The sequence below is a fragment of the Moschus berezovskii genome, chromosome 20, assembly GCF_049115385.1.
Source record: "Moschus berezovskii isolate FMDL1 chromosome 20, NW_MosBer_1.0, whole genome shotgun sequence".
Taxonomy (NCBI): Eukaryota; Metazoa; Chordata; class Mammalia; order Artiodactyla; family Moschidae; genus Moschus; species Moschus berezovskii.
Window position 1 is genome coordinate 32,288,060 of NC_142479.1, and position 21,206 is coordinate 32,309,265.

The 21,206-nt window shown below is 52.3% G+C and overlaps 2 protein-coding genes across 4 annotated transcripts in view; both read right to left on the reverse strand.

Annotated features, from left to right (window-relative positions):
• Nucleotides 1-175: 175 nt before the first annotated feature.
• On the reverse strand, nt 176-7,590 carry DHRS13 (dehydrogenase/reductase 13). The gene is made up of 5 exons (XM_055402322.2): nt 5,262-7,590; nt 5,042-5,160; nt 3,612-3,735; nt 3,116-3,427; nt 176-839 (listed from the first exon to the last, which is right to left on the reverse strand). The coding sequence occupies exons 1-5, from the start codon at nt 5,386-5,388 to the stop codon at nt 388-390; spliced, it is 1,134 nt and encodes a 377-aa protein (XP_055258297.1). The 5' UTR covers nt 5,389-7,590; the 3' UTR covers nt 176-387.
• A 952-nt stretch (nt 7,591-8,542) lies between these two features.
• The window catches only part of PHF12 (PHD finger protein 12), a 38,824-nt gene continuing 26,160 nt past the window's right edge, over nt 8,543-21,206 (reverse strand). The window contains exons 6-15 of one of the 3 annotated variants that reach the window (XM_055402259.2): nt 20,926-21,058; nt 18,926-19,090; nt 16,240-16,398; nt 14,820-15,615; nt 13,509-13,634; nt 12,539-12,682; nt 11,606-11,704; nt 10,850-10,932; nt 10,155-10,293; nt 8,543-9,797 (exon numbers count right to left, since the gene is read on the reverse strand). In XM_055402259.2, the coding sequence (XP_055258234.1) occupies nt 9,463-9,797; nt 10,155-10,293; nt 10,850-10,932; nt 11,606-11,704; nt 12,539-12,682; nt 13,509-13,634; nt 14,820-15,615; nt 16,240-16,398; nt 18,926-19,090; nt 20,926-21,058 (2,179 nt within the window). In that variant the 3' untranslated portion in view covers nt 8,543-9,462. Of the gene's footprint in view, nt 9,798-10,154; nt 10,347-10,849; nt 10,933-11,605; nt 11,705-12,538; nt 12,683-13,508; nt 13,635-14,819; nt 15,616-16,239; nt 16,399-18,925; nt 19,091-20,925; nt 21,059-21,206 lie in introns of all 3 variants that reach the window. The other 2 variants (XM_055402267.2, XR_016035473.1) reach the window with 2 other exon arrangements.

Sequence of the window (21,206 nt, forward strand, 5' to 3'; positions counted from 1 at the left end):
ACAGGGTCGAAATCCTCAGTGTTGGCAGTGCATCCGATTACAAATTCCCAGACCCTATTCTGGGGCTGATCGGCATGCCTGAGGGTAGGGCCTGGAAATAGGAAATTCAAATTCCTGAGAAGTCCTAGCAGATACACTATACGTCCCACCTCTCAATCTGGGGTTACCGTTCCTCTCAGGGAGAAATAATCACCCTTTATTTCCTTCCACCAGGAAACGAGCTGTCCAGGACATACCTCGAAAACCCCGGAAAGTAACCATGGAGGCAAAAATGGCAACTCTCTCCTTGCCCAGTGCATGGCCCGGCACACAGCTAACGTTTTAAAGGCCCATCAGGTGCCCTGGAAAGCTTCCCGGTCTGTGTGTGTGTCGGGGGAGGGGGCGCGGTTAGCAAGCCTGAGGCTCAAGTTCATCTTTAACCGGAATTCGGCGCGTGACCGTAGACCTGTCTGTTGAACTCTGAGGGCTGGGGTAGAGTTCGGAAGCTGTGGGACCCTCGGGGTGGGGGCTGCTCGGAGAGGATGGAGTCCCCGGGTCCTCAGGCTGGGAATCTTCATCGAATTCGGCATCCTCCCCAGGCCCGAGCCCTGCTAGCTTCCTGCTGGCCTCCCACAGCCGGTGAGCTGCGCGGTCGTCTCTGGCGACTGGGAGCACCTCCTCCACGTGGCAGTTGGCAAAGTACCTCCCGCTGAGGGGCTCAATGCCTTCCTGCAGAGCGCAGTACAGGGGTGTCTGGGCACCCCCTCGCGGTGCCCGGAGCACCAGCCAAGCCAGGGGGCGCAAAAGTGGGCGGAGCCATCCAGGAACGTGGCGCAGGAAGAGCTCCGAGTTCACTGGCCCTGTGGACAGGAAGAAAGGAAGCAGCAGGGAAGACGATCATGGCTGAGGGTCTAGGGTAAGAGGCAAGCACAGGGCTACAAAGGAGTGGGAGAAAGAGTCCGGTCCCAGGGAAGCCAAGGTCGTATTAACCAGGTAGTAGTTAGAGGGACCTGCGGAGAAGGCAATGGCAAGCCACTCCAGTACTCTTGCCTGGAAAATCCCATGGATGGAGGAGCCTGGTGGGCTGCACTCTATGGGGTCGCTAGGGGTCGGACACGACTGAGCGACTTCACTTTCACTTTTCACTTTCACACATTGGAGAAGGAAATGGCAACCCACTCCAGTGTTCTTGCCTGGAGAATCCCAGGGACAGGGGAGCCTGGTGGACTTCCATCTATGGGGTCACACAGAGTCGGACACGACTGAAGTGACTTAGCAGCAGCAGCAGTTAGGGACCTGATAAGCTGACCTCACTCGTTTCTAACAGCAAGTCACTCCTCCATCCAAGCTCCCAGATATTGCTCATGCTGTGTTCCTGCCTGCTCAGTCACTTCAGTTGTGTTCGACTCTTTTCGACCCTATGGACTTCTCCCATGGGATTCTCCAGGCAAGAACCTAGCCTGGAACAATCTGTCTCTCTCCATCTTTTTTTCTAGCTGATCTTTTTTCCTGTTCCTTTGTGTTTTATCTTTTGGCCTCCCCCAGTGGCATGTGGGGTCTTAGCTCCCCAAACCAGGAAGCAAACCCTCATCTCCTGCATTGGAAACGTGTGGAGTCCTAACCTTTGGACTCCCAGGAAAGTTCTGTTCCTTTGTTTAACCAGCAAACATTTATGAACACCTACAGTAGACCAGCCACTGCTTTGGATATTAGAGATGTGGAGTGTAATAATGGCTAGCTATAATTATTATTATCACTGTTATAATTTTAATGAGCCTTAGGTAATGATTGTCTAATATTCAGTGTAGTATTATGGGTCAGGCAGATCTTGTTATCCGGCAACTTGTTCCCTAAGGCAGGGATGGGTCTTCAGTTCAGTTCAGTTCAGTCGCTCAGTCGTGTCTGACTCTCTGTGACCCCATGGATTGCAGCACAGCAGGCCCCCCCGTCCATCACCAACTCTGGGAGTTGACTCAAACTCATGTCCATTGAGTCAGTGACGCCATCCAACCATCTCATCCTCTGTTGTCCCCTTCTCCTCCTGCCTTCAATCTTTCCCAGCATCAGGGTCTTTTCCAGTGAGTCGGTTCTTTGTATCAGGTGGCCAAAGTATTGGAGTTTCAGCTTCAACATCAGTCCTTCCAATGAACATTCAGGACTGATTTCCTTTAGGATAGACTGGTTGGATCTCCTTGCAGTCCAAGGGACTCTCAAGAGTCTTCTCCAGCACCTCAGGGATGGGTCTTACTAATTAGTAAAATCACTCAGACTGTAAGAATGCTTCCCGTGGATGACCCAGTCTATCTCTATATCTGGATGCTTCCAGTGGGTGACCCTGGATGACCCAGTCTATCTCTGTACCTCATCTCTTGCCACATTCCCTTCCTCACTCTGTTCCAGCCACAGCAGGCTCTCTGTTCTTTCTTAAACACTCCAGGCACTTCTGCCTCAGGACCTTTGCACTTGGTATTTACTCTGTTTTTTCACTCTTCTCCCTAGAATGCCTCATAGGTCATTCATTTCCTTCAAGCTTCCGCTCAAATGTCACCTTTTCAGTTACATCTTCCTTGACTGCCATAGATAAACATAGCACCCCCTTTCATTTCTTTTTTCTTTTGCCAACTCCGTCATTTCTTAGTCCCCCTACCCTGTCTTATCTTTCCCTGCAGCACTTTAAACACCACCTGTCATTGTATATATTTATTAGCTGTCTCCTTCTATAAAGTAGAATGTAAACTCTACAAGGATGAGGTCTTTGTTTTGCTCACTGCTACATTCCCTGTGTCAAGATTAATGCCTGGAACATAGTAGGTACTCATGCTTCCTGAATGAGTAATTATTAGCTAACATCATCAGTTCAGTCATGCAGATGGCTCCTTGGGGTAAGAACCTAGGCCTTCCTCATTGCCATGCCTTACCCAGCCATCAGCATCTGAGCTTGTGGTGTGAGAGGAAAAACCCAGACAAGGAGAGCCTGGCTTCAAGATCAGCAAGGAACGGGCCTCTCCCTGGACCAGGCTTCCTTCCTGCTCTGAGATTCTGTGGCTCAGTGAGAGGCTGGGGGAGCAGGGGAAGGGGTAAGGATGGGAGAGGGGGAATAAGAATGAAGCAGAGCAGCCCGAGATCCAAACCTCACCTGGGTGGGCTGCATAGCAGGTGACACCAGTGCCCTCAAGCTGAGTGGCAAGCTCCCTGGCAAACAACACGTTGGCCAGCTTACTGTCGGCATATGCCCGCAGCTCCTGCCGCCAGCCCACCACTGGGCGGTCCAGGCGTGTGAAGTCGAGGCGGCCTCGGCGGTGGGCGGCAGAGGAGACCACCACCACACGGCTGGGAGCGCTCGTCTTGAGCCGGGGCAGCAGCAGGTGCGTCAGCAGGAAGGGGCCAATGTGGTTGACGCGCAACAGCAGGTTAAAGGGCTCCCGGGTCCGGCCGCAGGAACTGATCCCTGGGGCAGGGGCTAGGTGTGAGCAACTGCTCCAGAGGGATTCTCGGAGGCCTCAGACTCTCCCAGGTGAGATGGTGGTAGGGGGCATCCTTCCCACATGTTTACCAGTCCCTCGGCCAAGCCTGCCTGGAAGGGTCAACTGCCCTGGGCACCCTCCCGCCCCCCGCAGGTCGGCCGCCCTCACCGGCATTGTGGATGAGGATGTCCAGCCGTGGCTCGGAGCTCAGGAAGACAGTGGCAAAGGCCCTCACGGAGGCCAGACTGGCCAAGTCCAAGGTCATGAAGATGACTTCATTGTTCCCACTCTCCTGTGGAGTGGCAAGAAGTGGCCTGTCATACGTACCCTTTTCTTCTTCCTTCTCCCTAGGCACCAAATTCTGAAAGTTCAGCTCCTTCTACTAACTCCTTCTACTAAGATCTGCCCCAGGCATTAGAATGTAGTGGATAAGTGTGTGGATGCTGGATGCAAATCTTGACTTTGCTTATTACTAGAGTGATACCTTGGGCAAGATACTTAATGTTTTTGAGCCTTGAGTGAGTGAGTGAGTGAAGTCGCTCAGTGGTGTCCGACTCTTTGCGACCCCGCGGACTATAGCCCACCAGGCTCCTCCATCCATGGGATTCTCCAGGCAAGAATACTGGAGTGGGTTGCCATTTCCTTCTCCAGGGGATCTTCCTGACCCAGGGATCGAACCCAGGTCTCCTGCATTGCAGGCCGACGCTTTAACCTCTGAGCCACCAGGGAAGCCTTGGTTCTCTATAAAATGGAAATAATAATATTACTGATAGAGTTATTGTGAGGATTAAATGAGTTAATATATGTAAAATCTTTAGAACACTGCCTGGCATGTAGTCACCACTCTGTTGGCACTTTCTTTTTTTTTTTTTGGTACTTGCTATTATTATTAATATTATCATACCCTCTGCCCATTATTGTTTACCCCAAAATCTACAACGGACTACTCACTGGTCTCCTCCAACCCACTCTTACCCCCTACTAACCAGGTGCCACACAGCCACTTAGGGGTTCATTCCCAAAGGTTATTCTGACAGTCCAATCCTTTCTGAGGACATTTCATCGGATCTCCACATGTCCATTCTATGAAATCTGATCTCCTCAATAGGGTCTATAAGGGCCCTTTGAACCTGGCCCTGGCTCAGAAAGTTCAGCCCCTTCCTTTTGCCTCTTCTCCCCGTACTCCTGCTCCGGCCTCGTTAAACCTTTCAATCAGTTTCTCAAATCAGACCATTTATCTTGCCTCAGGGCCTCTGCATATGCTGTTCCCTCTGCTGTTCTCATTCCGACTTTCATTAGAGTAACTTCCACGGATTCTTAAATGTCTTAGAACAGCAATTACTTCTTCAGATCTGGTGTCCCTTCGCTGTGTGACCAGAGCACCTGTGCACTGTCTTCCCCATTAGGAGAACCGGGCTGCACTGTCCTTTAAGGGACTGGATAACCCCGCCCCCATGTTTCGAGCTGCCAGGCTCTTTTCTATGTGTGTCCTCGGTGCTTCCGTCCTCTGCTCACCCTCCCTCCAGGCTCCGCCCTCCCCACCAGGCCCCGCCCTCCCGCATGGCCCCGCCCTCCCGCATGGCCCCGCCCTCCCTCACCTGGCGGAGGTCGAACGCTGCCGCTTCGCCGCGCTCCCGGCTCCTGCAGGCCAGCACCACGCGCGCTCCCCGGCGCGCCAGCTCCAGCGCCGTCATCTTCCCGATGCCGCTGTTGGCGCCTGAGGAGGGTGAGCGGGAGCCGAGCTGAGGCGTCAGGCCCCCGCCCCGCGGTCCCGGCTCCCCGCCCCGCCGTCCCGGCTCCCCGCCCGCCAGCACTCACCCGTGACCACGGCTGTGCGGCCCCGCAGGCTGGCGAGGCCGCGGCACGGCGGGGCCTTCACCAGGTTGTAGTAGACAAGCACGTAGGCGCCCAGCAGCAGCCCCACGCCCAGCAGCAGCGCCTCCATGCCGGTCGCACCTCCGGGCTCCCGCCCAGGCCCGGAGCCGCCTGGATCGCCGCTCGGGGGGCTGCGGGCTCTCCCCGCACCGGCCTGGAAGGGAGCCTGGCGCTCTTCGGCTTGGCGAAGGCGGAGGCGGAGGCGGGCGGGAGACAGGGCAGGGATGTGTGTGCGTGCGTGTGTGCGTGGGCCTTGGGAGCGCCCCCTAGGCGTGCGTCTGCGTCCTCGGGGTGTGCGCTGGTGTGAAAACCTAGGTGCTTATGTGCGTTTGCGCCTGGGAGCGCCCTCTAGGTATGTACACGCACACCTGGTGAAGGTGCTAGTGACTTTTTGGTATGTGATGTGCCCATGGATCCTGTGATCGTCCTTTAGGTTGTGTGAGTGCCTCTGGATCCTGTGTGTGCGCGCCCTTGTGAGCACCTTTTAGGTGTGTGAGTTTGTGGGCTTCGAGCCCCTCCAGGTGTGTGCATGCATCTGTAGTCTTTCAGTGTGTGCATGAATGACCGTCTTCGCGTGTACCTGTACTCTGTGCTGGGCTCTGTAGCGGAAGACTTGCGGGAGGGGGCTTGGCAGACGGGTGGGCTCTCTGGGTGTCAGTATGTAGCAGTCCTTCCCAGCTGGAGAGGGGTGGGCGCCTGAATGCTACTGTGTCTGACAGTGAGTCTAGTCCTGGATTCTTTGCTCTCTGTGAACAAGTCCATCAGTTCCTTATCCTCTATTTCAGCCCTCAGCGTCTAGGATCTTCTCAACCCAGGGATCGAACCCAGGTCTCCCGCGTTGCAGGCGGATTCCTTACCAGCTGAGCCACAGGGAAGCCCTCAGCTTCTAGGATTCTTTCCATTTCTTCCCATGGAGGTCAGAGAGGTGACACAGTGCATGCAGGGTGGCACCATCAGTTCAGGGCTGTGCATGCAGGGTGGCACCATCAGTTCAGGGCTGTCAGGATTCACTTATTCATTAGCTGTCTATCTCCCCGCCTCCTCCTACCCCACCAGACCACTCCTTTATATATATTTATTTGGCTGCACCGGGTCTTAACTGCAGTACGTGGGATCTAGTTCCCTGAGCAGGGATTGGACCTGGGGCTCCTGCATTGGTAGTGCAGTCTTAGCTGCTGGCCCACTAGGGAAGTCCTCCACCCCTCCATTTCCGAAGGGAAGAAGGAAGAGAGTGTAAAATCTGTCCTCTGATCTTCAGGAGTAAATTTGTCTCTGGAATGATCCTGACAGGTGGGAGAAATAGGTAAAGAGGCTTCATTACTGAATAAAAGTGATTATGATGGCTGAGTGGGTGGGGACAGCTAGGGAGGCATGGGTAAGGGTATTATTTCTGGCCAGATGACTTGACAGGAGAAAGGAGAAATCCAGTACAATTTAGCACCTGTTGTTTGGCACTCACAGCATGCCCAGCAGTGCAGGTAGCCTTGGAAATACTGAGCAGAACAATGTTTCTGCTCTTAAGGAGTTCACAAGGCCCATTGCGGGAGGAGGAGGAGAGTGGTGGAGGCAAAGCTAGACGGGTGGGTGGAAGCCAGGGTCGGACATCAGATTCCAGTGGAGATTTCCTGTTTAGCTGCACCATGGATTCAGCGTTCACATGTCTATACTGTGGGATGAGACTAGGCATGGAATATGAGTGAAATAAATGGATGTGCTCTCCACCTCTGCCAAAACAAAATCCTGACATGCAAACAGCTACCACGCATTCTTAACAACGCTGGCATGCATACACACAGCTGTGTTCACTAAGGAGCAGGAGATGGTTTTCAAGAAAAACTTGGCAGATAAAGTTTCTCAAGTATAATGTGCAAGGAAGAATAAATAGTTTGTTTAAATAAAAGGGAGCTTGGAGGCCTGAGGATTAAGGTAATGGGTGAACTCATCTGATTAGGGGCTGCAGTTGTAAAGTTGTGACTGCAAGTCGAGTAACTTGTGGCATGACTGAGTCTGCTGCTGCTGCTGCTAAGTCACTTCAGTCGTGTCCGACTCTGTGTGACCCCACAGACGGCAGTCCACCAGGCCCCCCGTCCCTGGGATTCTCCAGGCAAGAACACTGGAGTGGGTTGCCATTTCCTTCACCAATGTGTGAAAGTGAAAGTGAAGTCGCTCAGTCATGTCTGACTTGTAGCGACTCCATGGACTGCAGCCCATCAGGCTCCTCCGTCCATGGGATTTTCTAGGCAAGAGTACTGGAGTGGCTTGCCATTGCCTTCTCCGATGACTGAGTCTAGAGACTGGATTTCTTTGTTCTTCAGACATTTGAAACAACAACTGCTCCACACTAGATTCTAAGCTCCAAGAGGCAGGGGACACATCTGCCCTGGTGATTGCTAACAGCAAGTTACTGAGACCAAGATCCAAGGCCCAGCAAAGGCTGGGCACTGGAGGAACTTGAGTGATACTTGAATAATGAATTGCTCCATACCCAGCTAAGGCTGAGGGGGGTAAAAAAACAGGTGTTATGACTTCTCCCAGAATAGATGGATAAAATGATAGCAAATAACTGGAGGAAAGACAGCCCCAACTGCTTGGGTTAAAGCTTCTGGATCAGAATGCAGAGTTCTCATGCTATCTCTTATTTAAAAAAAATATTTTTGGATTTATGGGATTTCTCTAGTTGTGGTGAGTGGGGGCTGCTCTTCACTGTGGTGTGTGGGCTTCTGATTGCAGTGGCTTCTCTTGTGGCAAAGCATGGGTTCTAGGTGTGGGGGCTTAGCTGCTTAGAGGCATGTAGGATCTTCTCAGACCAGGGGTCAAAGCCAAGTGCCCAGCTTTGGCAGGCAGATTCTTTACCACTGAGCCACCAGAGAAGTCCAGCCATCTCCTATTTTGATGTTTTGGAGCCAAGAGGAGCAGGGGTCTGCACTCTTGGGATTCTTGTAGAATCTGATCACATCAAATGCTCAAGCCCTCTGAATTCCCTCAAGTCACCCACAAAGCCATACAACAACCCATCACAGCTGAACCCCTCCACTTCCGTTTGGCCTTCCTGCCCTAGGCACACTTTTCTCCAACACCTCCCCTCTCCTGACTTCCCTGGGGACCGAGAATCTGGGAATGAGACTTGTTCAGTGGGGCTGTGGGACCAGGGCCTCAGGAGGGTTCCCTCTTAAGGGTGATGACAGGTAGGACAGACAGGCAGAAAACATCATTTGAAGTATTTTTGTTTTTTTATATACAGAATACAGGAAAGTTTCTGTAAAGTCTAAAACATTACAATTACTATGTACATTGGTACTAGTTGTGGGGGTGTGGGGAGAGGAGGGAGCCAGGGGTGGGAGGAAGAGGAGAGAAGTGGCAAGAGAACAAAAAAAGGAGACAAAACAGGTTTACGACAAAAACGTTTTTGCTACAATAGACAATCTGAAGAAAACGCTCTACCACATGTAGTACTGTACACAGTTTTTAAAAACATTGAAAAAAAGTCATCACTAGATGTATTTACACAAAATCCAAATACACTTTTCCTTATTTGAAATAAAATAAGATGGACAGCCAGAAAAAGAATTCATTTCTCATTTGTCCATAATACACAGTAGCTACCTGTAGTGCAACCGCTGCAGAAAGGGAAAATAACCTGGAGGTGGGAACCATGGGAGGAGGGTGGGTACGGTCTTTATATTAAATAAAACAATGATATTGTATAGATTTTGCTGTATGAAAACTGTATTTTTTTCTTTTAATATAAAACTATTGTCACTGCCACAAAATAGAACAAGTTTCTGATTATTTTACAACGGCGGGCGAGGGGGAGGGAGCAGGAGGTGGGTGGGGAAGGGTTTTGTGTCGGAGGTGTCCAGACCATCGGCCTTCCCCTCCCTGCCCTCGCTGTTCCTCAGCTCGGTCTGCCGCTTTCCCATGAAATGTTGAGTACAAATATATGTGCAAATGCCCCCTAGAACTTGAGAAAAGAAAAAGGATTTTTAAAAAACAGTCAAAAGGTTTCTTCATTTCATGCAAAGATTGTAGTCGAAGGGTTTCCGGTGGAGTATAGAAAAAAAACCCGGGCTTGGTTTGTGTACATTTTTGCATTGCAGGAGTCTTGGGTGGGGTGGACGGGCGGGTGACAGGGTGGCCGCCAGTCCTAGGGAACGGAGTTGGAGCGCAGCACGGGGCCCTGGTGGGGCTTGAGAGAGAGCTTCTCGGCCAAGACCCCATCTTGCAGCAGGCCGGCATCGCCTTTGGGCTGTTTGGTCGCAAACTCAGTGATGCTGAAGACAAACTGCAGGCACCCCAGCTTGATGTAGCTGCCGTGGTGCAGCAAGGCCGTGCCCTCCCAGCCGGCCCCACTGCCCCCAATCAAGCTCGAGCTGCTGGCTTTGCAGTTGCAGGGTCTCCGCTGTGGCCCCTGGGCCTGGGAGCTCATCATGGCTGCCTCTTCACTTGGCTCTTCATCCTGTTTCTGGTGCCGGCGGCGCCCTGGGAGAGAGAGGGAAGGTCACAGAGAGGAACAGTGAGTAGCCAAGCCCCACCTGGGCCGCTGGCCAGGGTGGGGCCCCTGCACCTCCCCACTCTAAAATGCTGCGTGACTTGGGGTGAGGGGCGCTCAGAAAGGAGGGGTGGAGTCTGAAGCTCCCACGGTAGGAGTGTATACCCACGGGGTGCACAGCACGTGCTTCTCCGGGGCCTTTCCGGGGCCCGCGAGCAAGGAGAACCTGGCCAACGGGACCAGGAAGGCAGGTCATGGCAGTGAGCCACAGCCACCCTGACTCAGGCATCAGAGAAAGTGTCCGAAAAGGGCAGGCTCCGTGGCCGCAGGCCTCTGCTCCAACTTACTGATGACACTCTGCACTTTGGCAACAATACTGCTTGGGGGGGTTGGCGGGGTCTTCTCAGAGAAGTCACATGAATACAGCACATTGTCCACCGTTGTCCCGTGCTCACTGTAGTTTAACAGCTCATAATGTTTGGTATTCTGAGGAGGAGGAGGGAAGATAAGATGTGTGGTCTGCTGCGTGGGGCCTGGGGCTAAGGGGAGAGAGGACACATGGAGAAGGCTGTGCTGCTCTACCGGGGAGCTCCCTCCTTCCTCCCATCACGCCCCACTGCCCTGCCCCTTCCAATGGGGCTCAAGACTCATGCCCTCAAGAAAGCTTTCTTTCCTACCCTCCCAGTACTCTGCCTCCTTAGCATGGGCTCCTGGTGAAATGACATTCACTGGAATGTGATGACGACAATGATGAAACCCACAGGGACACGCCTGGAGGGCTTGGTTCCTTCTGTGGTGGCCCCCACCCCGCCCCACTTAGGGTGCCTCGTCCCTCCCTGGGCCTGCTGACCCACCTCAGGAGAAACAGGCGCCCTGCTCCCCAGGACGGATGCCCTTCACACTAAGACTCTTCTCTTCTGGGAATGCCAGGGAGGGAAGAGAAGGAGAGGACCCCCCATCCCCTTCCCCTCACCCAGGGCACTGAACAAACCCCAGTGCTTGGAGAGGCCTCTGGTTGGCAGAGCTGTCTGCCACCCCTCACCTCATCGTAGAATATGCAAGCATGTTTCCCGGACACGTAGTTACAGTGACCATAGTTTGTAAGGCACACGTCCATGTCAGCTCCTGCAGGGGGCGGAGGACGGAGGAGAGGAAAGGAAAGCAAAGCAGACTGTGAGGTGGATGCACGGGGGAGCTGAGTAGGGTGGGAGTTAGCTTCTGGGCGGGAACTCAAGGGACAGGTAAGCTCAGGGCCCTCTCCTTGTACTTTTGAACAAAACTGCTATCTTTTCCAATCCCCTGTAAAAGAACAGATGTCCCTACCAGCTCATGTGCTTCAGAACATGGGCTGCTGCCCAGAGGGGTGCAGGGAGCGATCTCCATGCAAGCACAACATGAGGTGCATGGCCCAGAAAGCACATCATCTGAGAGAAAGGAACCTTTCCAGGCTAAGGGCTTGCCTGTCCCTCTGGCAAGATGCAGGGCTAAGTACGGGTTACCCGGGTGTCAGCCCCATCACTTCTTCAAAGGTCCCCAAGGACACAGCATGTGCTCTCTGCTCAGGTCTTTCCTGTGCTACTGAAATGCTCACTGAGCAGCAGTCACGGCTGACTTCCAGGCTGGCCTAAAGCGGGAAGATGGCAGCTGACAGTCCCTTTTCTTAGTCCTTCCTGTCCAGACATCTGCTGGGTTAAACCAGTCCACCCTGGAGAGGGCGTCCCTTCCTTTCTAGCCTCCATGGGTCAAGGTGTCCATCTTCAGGGCTGGAAAGATTCAACGCCCCTCCCACCTGGCTTACCTGTCCCGATGTAGAGGGTTCGATAGCACATGTTCACAGCGCCTCCCAGTCCTAAGAGGGGGTAGAACACAGCTCGGGCCTGTACTTCCCTTCTCTGCACTGCAAGGCAAACATAGGGATGTGACTGTTCAGGAACTGAACCTGGGGCCCAAACACACATCAAGAGAAGCTGGACCTTTGGTCATGGAGAAAATAACCCCACTGGATGAGTCATCTTTCTAAACTCACACCTGACATGAAGCTGCTGCAGGGTGTGGCTCTCTCTCCCCACTTAACAGCGTTTCCCACGTGGGGGAGTAAAAAGGACCATCTCTGAAGAGGACCATATAATTCAAGGATGATAGTACTTGAAGCGCAAGGGCTGCTGGTTGGCTTATCAGGGATATACCAACTGATATTATAAGGGAGGCTGTGCAAAAAACCCAGAAGGCACAAACCAATGTTCTAATTTTGAATATGAATCACCCAGGGATCTTGTTAAAATGTGGATTCTGATTCCGTAGGTCTGAGGTGGGGCCTGAGCTCTGCTAACAAGCTCTTAGGTGATGCTGATGCTCGTGGTCTGAGGATCCCACTCCTAAGCAGCGAGGCTTTTACTGGCTAACGCTCAAAGGGTTGTCCTAAGCAGAATAAGCCTTTTGGAAAATCCTTCCAGCTCAAATACTGAGAAGCAAATGGGCAGAAAGTACATCACATATACCCAAAGGCACTCCTAGCTGCTTTCTGTGTCTCACAGAGATGAGTTATAGCAGACTCTCCCGAGTCTGATCTGAACGTGGTAGTCGCCATCTCCTTTCTGCTTTTGAGAAAAGAGACTGTGGTGTTTTATTAAGCCAGTAAAGGCCTGCATGGAAGACTGAGATTCTCCACGGAGGGGAGATGGCTGTTCACACGCAGAGCGTGGACCTAGCAGGGTGGCATGGGCATGCGCACCTTCCGTGTGGTGCCCTCCAGAAGCCAGCGGATGTGTCCCGACACTGCCCGGTGAAGCTTGGACCCGGGAGGGGAAAAGCTGATGTATTCTCTGCAAGGCCAGAAACTTGATCAGCTTCTCGTCCAGCATATTTATCTCGATTTCTATTAACCAAAGAGAAAGATTAAAAAGCAGCTGAGGAGGAAATGGAATGCGGCAATAGGTGAGGGTCACAGGCCAATATTTCAGCGTTCCTAAAATCCAGCCAAGTGATTTTTCTCAAACGACTCATAATACAAAGTGGTACCAGGGTCTGCAGCTGAGCATCTCACTAGCCCTTCTGCAATGAGGCCACAGGCAGCCTGGGCAGACACCCCCTGCAGTGGGGCAGCTTAACATTAGGTACAGCGATCCAAGAAAGTGAAGCAAGACACCACTTGCCTACCTGGGGTGAGTGGGAGCCCCAGTGTCTGGTATTGAGGCTTGGACTTTCTAACCTCCCTGCTCACAGAGATCAAGGACTGTTCCAATTCTCCCTGACTTTGGGGGTTTCTCACAGACGAGGTCCCTCCTTTGGGAGCTCCTGGTTTTATTGAAGTCCAGGTGATCTGCCTAAAGTGATGTTCTTTTCTTCTCACTGGTTTAGCTTGGCTCTGTGCTCCCTTTGTCTTTGTTATGTGTATCAGTTCAGTTCACTTCAGGTGCTCAGTCGTGTCCGACTCTCTGCGACCCCATGAACCGCAGCACAGCAGGCCTCCCTGTCCATCACCAACTCCCGGAGTTTACCCAAACTCATGTCCATTGAGTCAGTGATGCCATCTAACCATCTCATCCTCTGTCGTCCCCTTCTCCTCCTGCCTTCAATCTTGTAAGGCAGAACTGGGAGAAGGGGCTTTCTTTCCTACAGTTCCCGCCCCCTAAGATCAGGGCCCCTTCTGCTCCTTTGCAATGAGCTGAAGGCTGCACATGCGTATTGGCTCACTCACTCACCTCCATTGACATCCATGAATGCTCGAAGTGAGTTGGTGAGGTCCACCATGGCAGTAGAGTTGGCTGGGAAAGAGGGTACGGTTAAAGCGCTTCCTATGGATAACGTGCCGGGGCTGACCTTGCCATCTGGGGACGGAGCAGGAAGACTGTTACTTACGTTGCCTGAGGGAAACCCACCGGTCCAATCCCCCACTGCTGAGACAGGCCTGGATTTCGGGCCCAAGGTGATGTTCCCTTCTTGATCCTCACCCCATAGGCTCTGGAACTCCTAGAGCTAAAAACGTGTGGTGAGGAAGGGCAGGTGGAACGACAACACACCCGGGCACGCAGGAGTCCCCAGAGCATGAGAATGAGTGACATCTACTGCTCGGGGGGACGTGGTGGGACTGCTTCGTCCTCTAGGCCATGACTACCTCCCGGCTGCCTCTGCTCACTCAAGTAGGTGGTGCCTGCCCCTGCAGCTCCTGCGTCCTGAAGTGGACTCACAGGTGCCGAAGCTAGCCAGGCTGGTATTCAGAGAGAAACAGGAAGAGCCTGAGAGTAGGGGCCATCCTGGGACCAGGGGCCCCCATGCAGAGAAGTCACAGTCACCTGGTCACCGAGACTCCCAGCTGACTAGGAGGCCAGTTCAGTTCAGACAGGAGAGACCACAGGGGGTTCCAGCAGCATCTGAAACCTGGTTCAGATGCTGGGGTCAGCAACCTTGAGGTCCTGAATGCTGACGGGGGACAGCTGAAAGAGCGGGTCTACACCTGGCCCAGGTCGCATTATGGGACTGCCTTGTAGAATGTGGCCCGAGTGCAAGTGTTCGGGCCAGAGCAACCTCTGCGGGCACCCCACTCTGCCTACTCTGGAAGGCAGTGCTGTTTTCCGGCCCTGCCTTCCCTGACACGGCAATTCCTTCAAACGAGCTGTCTCTGAGAATCTGGAATGGGGTGGATCATCAAACACTGAGGCCATCACCCAGAACCTCAGGGTGACTACGGCAGCTCCCAGGAGCCGGCTGCTCTCCTCTAAGGTGACAAGACAAAAAGCCTGGACAGCGTGGGAGGGAGAGTCAGGAGACCCAGGCTCCAGTTCTACTCCTGCCCTGACTCGGTAGGTTACCTTAAGGAAATCACTTTCAGAGCCTAAAGGTCCTGCCTTTAAATTAGGGACAAGTTAACAGGCACTTTCTCTTCTATGATAGAAAGGAGGGGGAGGACAATACAGAGATCAAAGTTCTCTGGAACGTTTACAGGGATACAAGTGTTGCTTGAACCTTAAAGAGTTACTTGCCAGGAAGAGCGTGAAAGGCTGAGCCGCACTCACCTGACGATGGCGCTGGTGAGCAGAATCGCTGGTTGGCTCCTGTGGCCAAGATACCATCGCCTGCTGCTTGGGGGGGAGTGAGCACCCGGGCGGCATTTGGGGGTGAGCCCAGTGGCCGTGAATCTGTCAACGGAGGTCCTATCTGGGGTTGGACAGTCTTTCTTTGCAAAGTGCTGGTGTTCTCGATGCTGGCACAAGAGCTGGGGACGGAAGGGGGCAGGCTTGGGACAAGACCCACACTCCTCTGGGGGCAAGAGCTGGGGCCAGTGGCATTCTCTGTCTTCACAATGATGCCGACGCTGTGGTTCTGAAGCCCCCCAGCCGCTGGTGGCGTGAGGGGCCGGGGCCAGCCTTGCCGGTGTGAGAGGCCTGGTAGGGGGGTGTTGGCGCCTGGAAGTCGCCGGGGGTCCGTGGAATCAGTGGGGCTGCTGTAGAGGTGTGGGCCATTGGCTTTCACCTCTGTGTTCACCGGCCCGTTGGCAGTCCCACAGGGGGCTTTCTTGGATTTTTCCGCACAAGAGCTGCAGCTGATGTCCTCTAGGGTGGGGGGTTGGTGGGGTGGAGAGCAGCTCAAGGAATTCTGGGTGCTAAGCCCTGAGGGGCAGGACAAGGGGTAGTGGGAAGGTGGAGGTGCCTTGTCAGCTGTTTGCAGGGAGGTGGTGATTGAGCTGTCAGTCACAATAACAGGCTTAATATCAGCCTTCTCTGTCTGTTCAGAGTCCCAATGCGAAGGCATCTGCTTAGCAGATAAATGTTTCAATATGCTGCACTGGAGCGCAACAACACTACAGAGCCACTGCAACGGAAGGAGAGGAGAGGAGAGGAGGGTGAGAGGCCTGGGAGGCGCTGGTCCTTCCTGCCACAGCGGCCAGGGCTACAGCAGAGCCGACAAGCACTGTTTCCGAGGTCCCATCGCGAATGCCCAGAGAGGGTGTGCTTGACTCCTGAGAGGATTCCATCTCCATTCCCAAGCAAGGCTTGTCGGTACACACTCAGCAGGCAACACCCTGGTCAGCAGGGCTGGGGGTTCCCGTTCTGACTCTGCCCCTAAGGCTCACCTCGTCACCAATATCCAGCAAGGACCCAAGCTCCTGCTGTGTGTCCAGCAATGCCACCTAACTTCTCTAGGTCTACTCATCTCTTTCTGCAAGACGGACGTGCCCGTCTTGCAGCACCCTGGGGACTGGTGGAGAGAAGCAGACCAGTTGACTCTGTAGTTCTCTTACTTGCCTCAGGATCTGAGCCAGAGGGTCTCTCTGGAATGGTTAACTCAGCGGGCAGGGCGGTGGCAGTGGGGGTAGGGGCTCAGGGTGGGAGAGGGTGGGGCGGCAGAAGATGGGGATGAGAGGGACTTCCGGTGACAGCCGCGGCGAGGTGGAGGGAAGACGGGGTCTGGAACCCCGGCCCTGCCTTCACTCACCTCTTGCTGCTCTGCCTGGGTAGCTAAGTGCTCAGAGTTCACAAGGTGCGTCTGTGATTCCTCAGGGATCCCATTGCAGATCAGCTCCCCGTCCCGAATGGCCGCGGGTGCAATGAGAGGGGGTGGGAACTGGTACTGAGATTTGATGGCATCGGGAACCTGTTCATGACAGAGAGAGGGAGGAAGGAGAGGGTGACAGTGCCAGCACACCGGTGGGCTCTGCCCTGGCCTTGCTCGTCTGTCTGTGGTGCCGATGCCTGAAGGGAAACCATCCACTCTGCGGTCCACTGAGGACGAGGATGCATGGTGGGCGGCTACTGCTCTGTATCTTCATCTCTGTGACTCTGACACACACACACACACACGAGCCTGAGGAGCCACAGAACTAGAAAAAGCAGCCATGTCTCCTACTCTCCTTCATCAAGGTCCAAGTTCTGCAGAAACCAGACCTTGTATGCTGCCTTCTGTTTTGGCCTAAAAAGTTTAAGAGAGACACTGGACAGGGCTTTAGAGTGGTAGTTTAGGCTCTTACTAATCAGCATCTAGCCTGGGAGGTGAGTGAGCAGTATCTGAGACAGAAAAAGTTAAATAAGGCCACATTCACTGTGGAAATGCTCAGCGTGAGGCCTGTCTGGTAATAAGCACTCAATCAATGTCAGTTGTCTTCATCCATTCACTCATGACTCATGAAACAATTAAAGGCCTCTTTGCTGCACAAAGACGGACAACACACTCTGAATCACAACACGTGTGAATGAAAGAGTCACACAAGCCAAGAGTCATTCATACATTCAGCCAACATTCATTGAGTACCTCCTGAGTCTGTGCACTACACCAAGTCCAGAGATGAACAAAATTTAAGCCTTGCCCCTCAAGGAGCTAACAGTCTAGTGGGAAATGAGCCCAGAAACATTACAATACAATGTAATGGGTTCTGGAAGAGAGGATGTCTAAGGAGCTACAAAAAAAAAAAGAGTGTGCTTACTTTCGTCTGGGGGCCAGGAGCTCAGGACTAGGGAGGATTTTGTAGGAGGGCAGTATTATCAGTTGAGACTTGAAGCTAAGAAGGAACTTCCAGGCAGACGAAGTGGTATCTACAGGTGGAGGAGGTGTACTTGGAAAATGTGTGAGAACTAACAGATTTGGTGACCAAGTCCTTACGGAGATTAAGGGAAGAAGAGCTGAATTCTGGTTTGAGGGACTGGGTAGAGATTTCAGTCATTCACTGAACCAGGAAATATAAGAAGAGGAAGAGCACATTTGGAGGCAAAAGACTCTTGATCTTGGGAAGATTGAGAAAAAGGTGCCTGTGGGATGGGCAGGTTATGAGGAGAAAGGCAAGGAACACAGAATTGAGAGCTGTCACATTAACAGTGGTGGCCAGTGCTGTGGGCTTGTCTGAGGGCATCCAGGAATGGGGCAGTAGCTAGACAAAGGTTAAGGTTGCCCCTGAGAAAGAGGGACCTCCCAACAAAGATATGACGGTCTCGGCTGATTTTGCCTGCACTCCTGTATGTCAAGGATGAAGGCCAAGTTCCAGAAAAGAGCTGGAGCAGTTCTCTGCCGCTGTCCTCTGGTGCTGCAGGCCTCATTTCCCTCTCACACTAAGAACAAAATGCTTTTCAGGCGACTAATACCCTTGGATTCTCCTCAAGAGTAGGGACACATTTCAAAAGGGGGAGGGGCATCAGGATTCTATCAAGGTCCCCTGGCCTGTTCACTTCAGCAACCAGGCTTTCTTTCAGATCTACATGGTCAATCACACAGCCCAGACTTACTCTTAGATGTCTAAGTAAGGTCTGAGGCATGCCATCTTCAATGTGCAAATACATTCTACCCCTGACTTCAAATACCTTTATTTAATTTTGGAAAACTAGTGTTCCCACCAAAGCATAAATATTTACAGTTAAGAGTTTGTTACACAATTTTCAACAGTCAACATCTTGCTAGCACTGACACCCATGGAAATGACAGAAGTGGTGCGAGTGATCATTTTAAGTGTGGCTGCCACCAAGTGGCCACATTTGAGAACTGCTGGTTACCCTTGATACAGGGGGACTGCAGGATTATTTCAAAAGAGAAAAATCAAGTTTATATACACGGGTATATAGTGTTATGTTCTCTACGTTAAATGAATGAGACTGATCAGTTTAGGAGAGACAGCCTAAGGACTACCAAATGCTTTTCAAAGAAGGAAATACTCCTGTGCATCTCTGTGGGCATACGTTAGCAGCTGTCGGACGCATACAAATGTTGATTATTCCAATGCCACAATTTTTTTGAGTATTGATGACATTTTTAACAGCAGCCCCCCAAATGGATTGTGCCTCACTTTTTGAAAGGGTTTCTGCTTAATCACCCCTTTAAATATGTCCCCTCACCAGACAGCTCTGAGAAAGGGGCCACCTAACGGAAACAGAATGAGTGCCAAGAGCGGGGATGGAAACAGCAGAGCACACCAAAAATTTGGCGGGAGGGGCTGAAGAGTGCTGATCCTCAAGAGAGCTAGAAATCTGGCTGAGTCTCAAGGCCCCCCTGCGGGTTTCCCGACCACCATAAATTGATGGTTGCATTTGTCATTTGCCATTGAGCTTCAGTCTCCCCCTCTGTAATGGTGACCCTGACCCTGTCTACCCAGGAAGGTGGGCAGAGACCACCATCCTGCTTGCACCGGGTTGTGACTCACCTTCAAGCTTCTTCTTTTGACCGACTGGAGCACGCGGCGGTTGGGAGGGTGCTTCTTGTGGATTCGGTTCAGGAAGTCCACTTTGACGACGTGCTGTGAAATGGTGTCCTGGAAACGGTCAAACACCTGGCACCGATTGCTCAGCGTCATGTTCTTCTGGTTCAGCTGGGGACAGAGCAGAAACACTCCTGCTATGAAGCTCAGATGCATCACCCTCCCAACTATCTCTATGTTAAAAGAAAAAAAAAGGAGCCCTTGGCCCAATGGGCTCCTTTTGTCAGGAGCTGGTATGTCAACACTCCTGTAAGAGGGCTGGGAGATGTGGATGAGACATTCTCCCTCGGCCCTGCCCAGTCTAGTTCCTACTCCCTAGAGAGGCCTGAAGGGGACAAGACATAGGCAATCAGCCCAGAAGGGCCCTTCCAAACTCAGCCTCTGACAGTCCTCTTCCCAGTGTACAGGCTTCAGAGCAGATGTAGGCCTTGGCCCTAGAGAGCTCCAGACTCCTTTCCTAGCAAGGGCCTCTCCTACCAGAATCCTGCCCTATTCCTCCATGGCACCAGGGAGCATTCGTGAACCCACCTGGGTACCAGAGCCTTGTTCTACAGCAGGCAGAAAGCCTTGGCCTGCTCTCAAGAGGCCAAAGGGAGGGAAGAAAAAAAGTGTGTGCAGCAGCCTCCAGAAGGCATGGAACAACTATGCCTCTTTTCCTTTTCTATGTCTGGTACCCCATACTTTAATTAAAAGATCTATGTGATACCTTCCTAATTAGGAAAACCTCCTATGCGGCTAATAAAACAATCACCCAATTAATAACTCATCTGCTGAAAGGCTGCTCTTACAGATTCACATTTGGGTAGTCTGCTCATGGCTGTTTCTCTTCTGGTTCAGGAGGCAAAACGAGACACTCACACTGAGCCTTGGAGAGTGGCTTCCTCCTGCATACCCCTTCTGAGGTGCATGACTGAAGTGAAGAGGGCCAAGCACGCCCTTTCTCCCTTACAAGCAAGTCTGTAACTGAAGTTCCTCTCGGAGGAGAGTGGAGAGCACCAGTCGTGCACAAGGCCAGCAGTCATTCCATGGTTATCACCATTTGATATGGTGATGCCTTATGCAATTACCCTTTGAACCTGGAGAGGCTGCTCTTATGAGGGAGCTGCTCTGCCTGAGGCCCTCTCTCATTCAACCTTCTGAGGGACTGTGCTGATTAGGAGATGTCCTAACCCTCTTGTGGAGATAGGAAATAACCGTTCTGGTCTGGCCCTGGGAAGCAGTCTGGAAAATGTAACCAAGTCTCCTGGGAGATAAGATAATAGCACCTCATACCATTCATTCATTCGACAGCTTTGACAAAGGAAGAGAAGGGCAAGGGCCTCATCGTGTGGTGTGTAGGACACGTTAGGTGCTCAATAAATGACTGTCTGGAATACTGTTAGTTATCTGGGTCAATTCTTCAATTCTCCAAAGTTACTGGGCAGTTACCTGCCAGTGCTATAAGAATAAATATTTCAGAACTTTCTTAGTTTGTTCCCTCTAAAAACAAGAAGCAAGAGAATATGGGAGACTTGTGGCTGATTCACCTTGTTGTACAGCAGAAACCATCACAACGTTGTAAAGCAATTATCTTCCAATTAAAAATAAATTAAGAAAAAGAAAATATGGAAGAGCATTGATTTGCATAAGGCTGAATCTAATATACTCCCTTTGGAGGGCTGTAACACCAATTCCTTAACTCATTACAGAGGAAATTATTCACGATCAAGTGCTAGTGGCCTAAGTCTGCCCATGCAACTGAAACAAGGCATTGTGGGAAAAGGTAAAATGCACGGCTGAGGCAGGCAGGTCACAGTAATGAGAAGTGAGTAGGATGGTCTGCAGGAACCAGTATCTGAGAGACTGGAGTGAACTCTGGTACAAGGCTGACAGCACTATGCTTTCCACTGAATGGGTCCACGCCCTGGCTATTCCCACACAGGACCGAAGGACACTGCCATGCTTACCACCACATGTTCGATGTGATTCGGACACATCCACCTGCCCAGGGGCATGGCAGTGAGCGGGGGCTCGAGGCAGTCCATGTGGAACAGGAGGGGGCAATAGTCACACTGGATGAGAGGGGCCACGCGACAACTCCTGCAAGAGAGAGGGAGGCCATTAATATGGCGAGGTGAGAGAATTCACACGAACTCTGCCCTGTGGGATGGCTTCCCTTCCTTAATCCTGGTCGTGTTCTTCCACACTCTGCTCCCCAGTAATTCAGTTCCATTCACCATTAGGAAGA

Excerpts from the sequence above, each read along its gene's own strand:
- DHRS13 (XM_055402322.2), bottom strand. The coding sequence starts at position 5,388 with ATGGAGGCGCTGCTGCTGGGCGTGGGGCTGCTGCTGGGCGCCTACGTG. Across the intron at positions 3,428-3,611 it reads CATCCTCATCCACAATGCCG|GGATCAGTTCCTGCGGCCGG; the intron begins GTGAGGGCGGCC and ends CCCCTGCCCCAG. Across the intron at positions 840-3,115 it reads CTGCTATGCAGCCCACCCAG|GGCCAGTGAACTCGGAGCTC; the intron begins GTGAGGTTTGGA and ends TCCTGTCCACAG.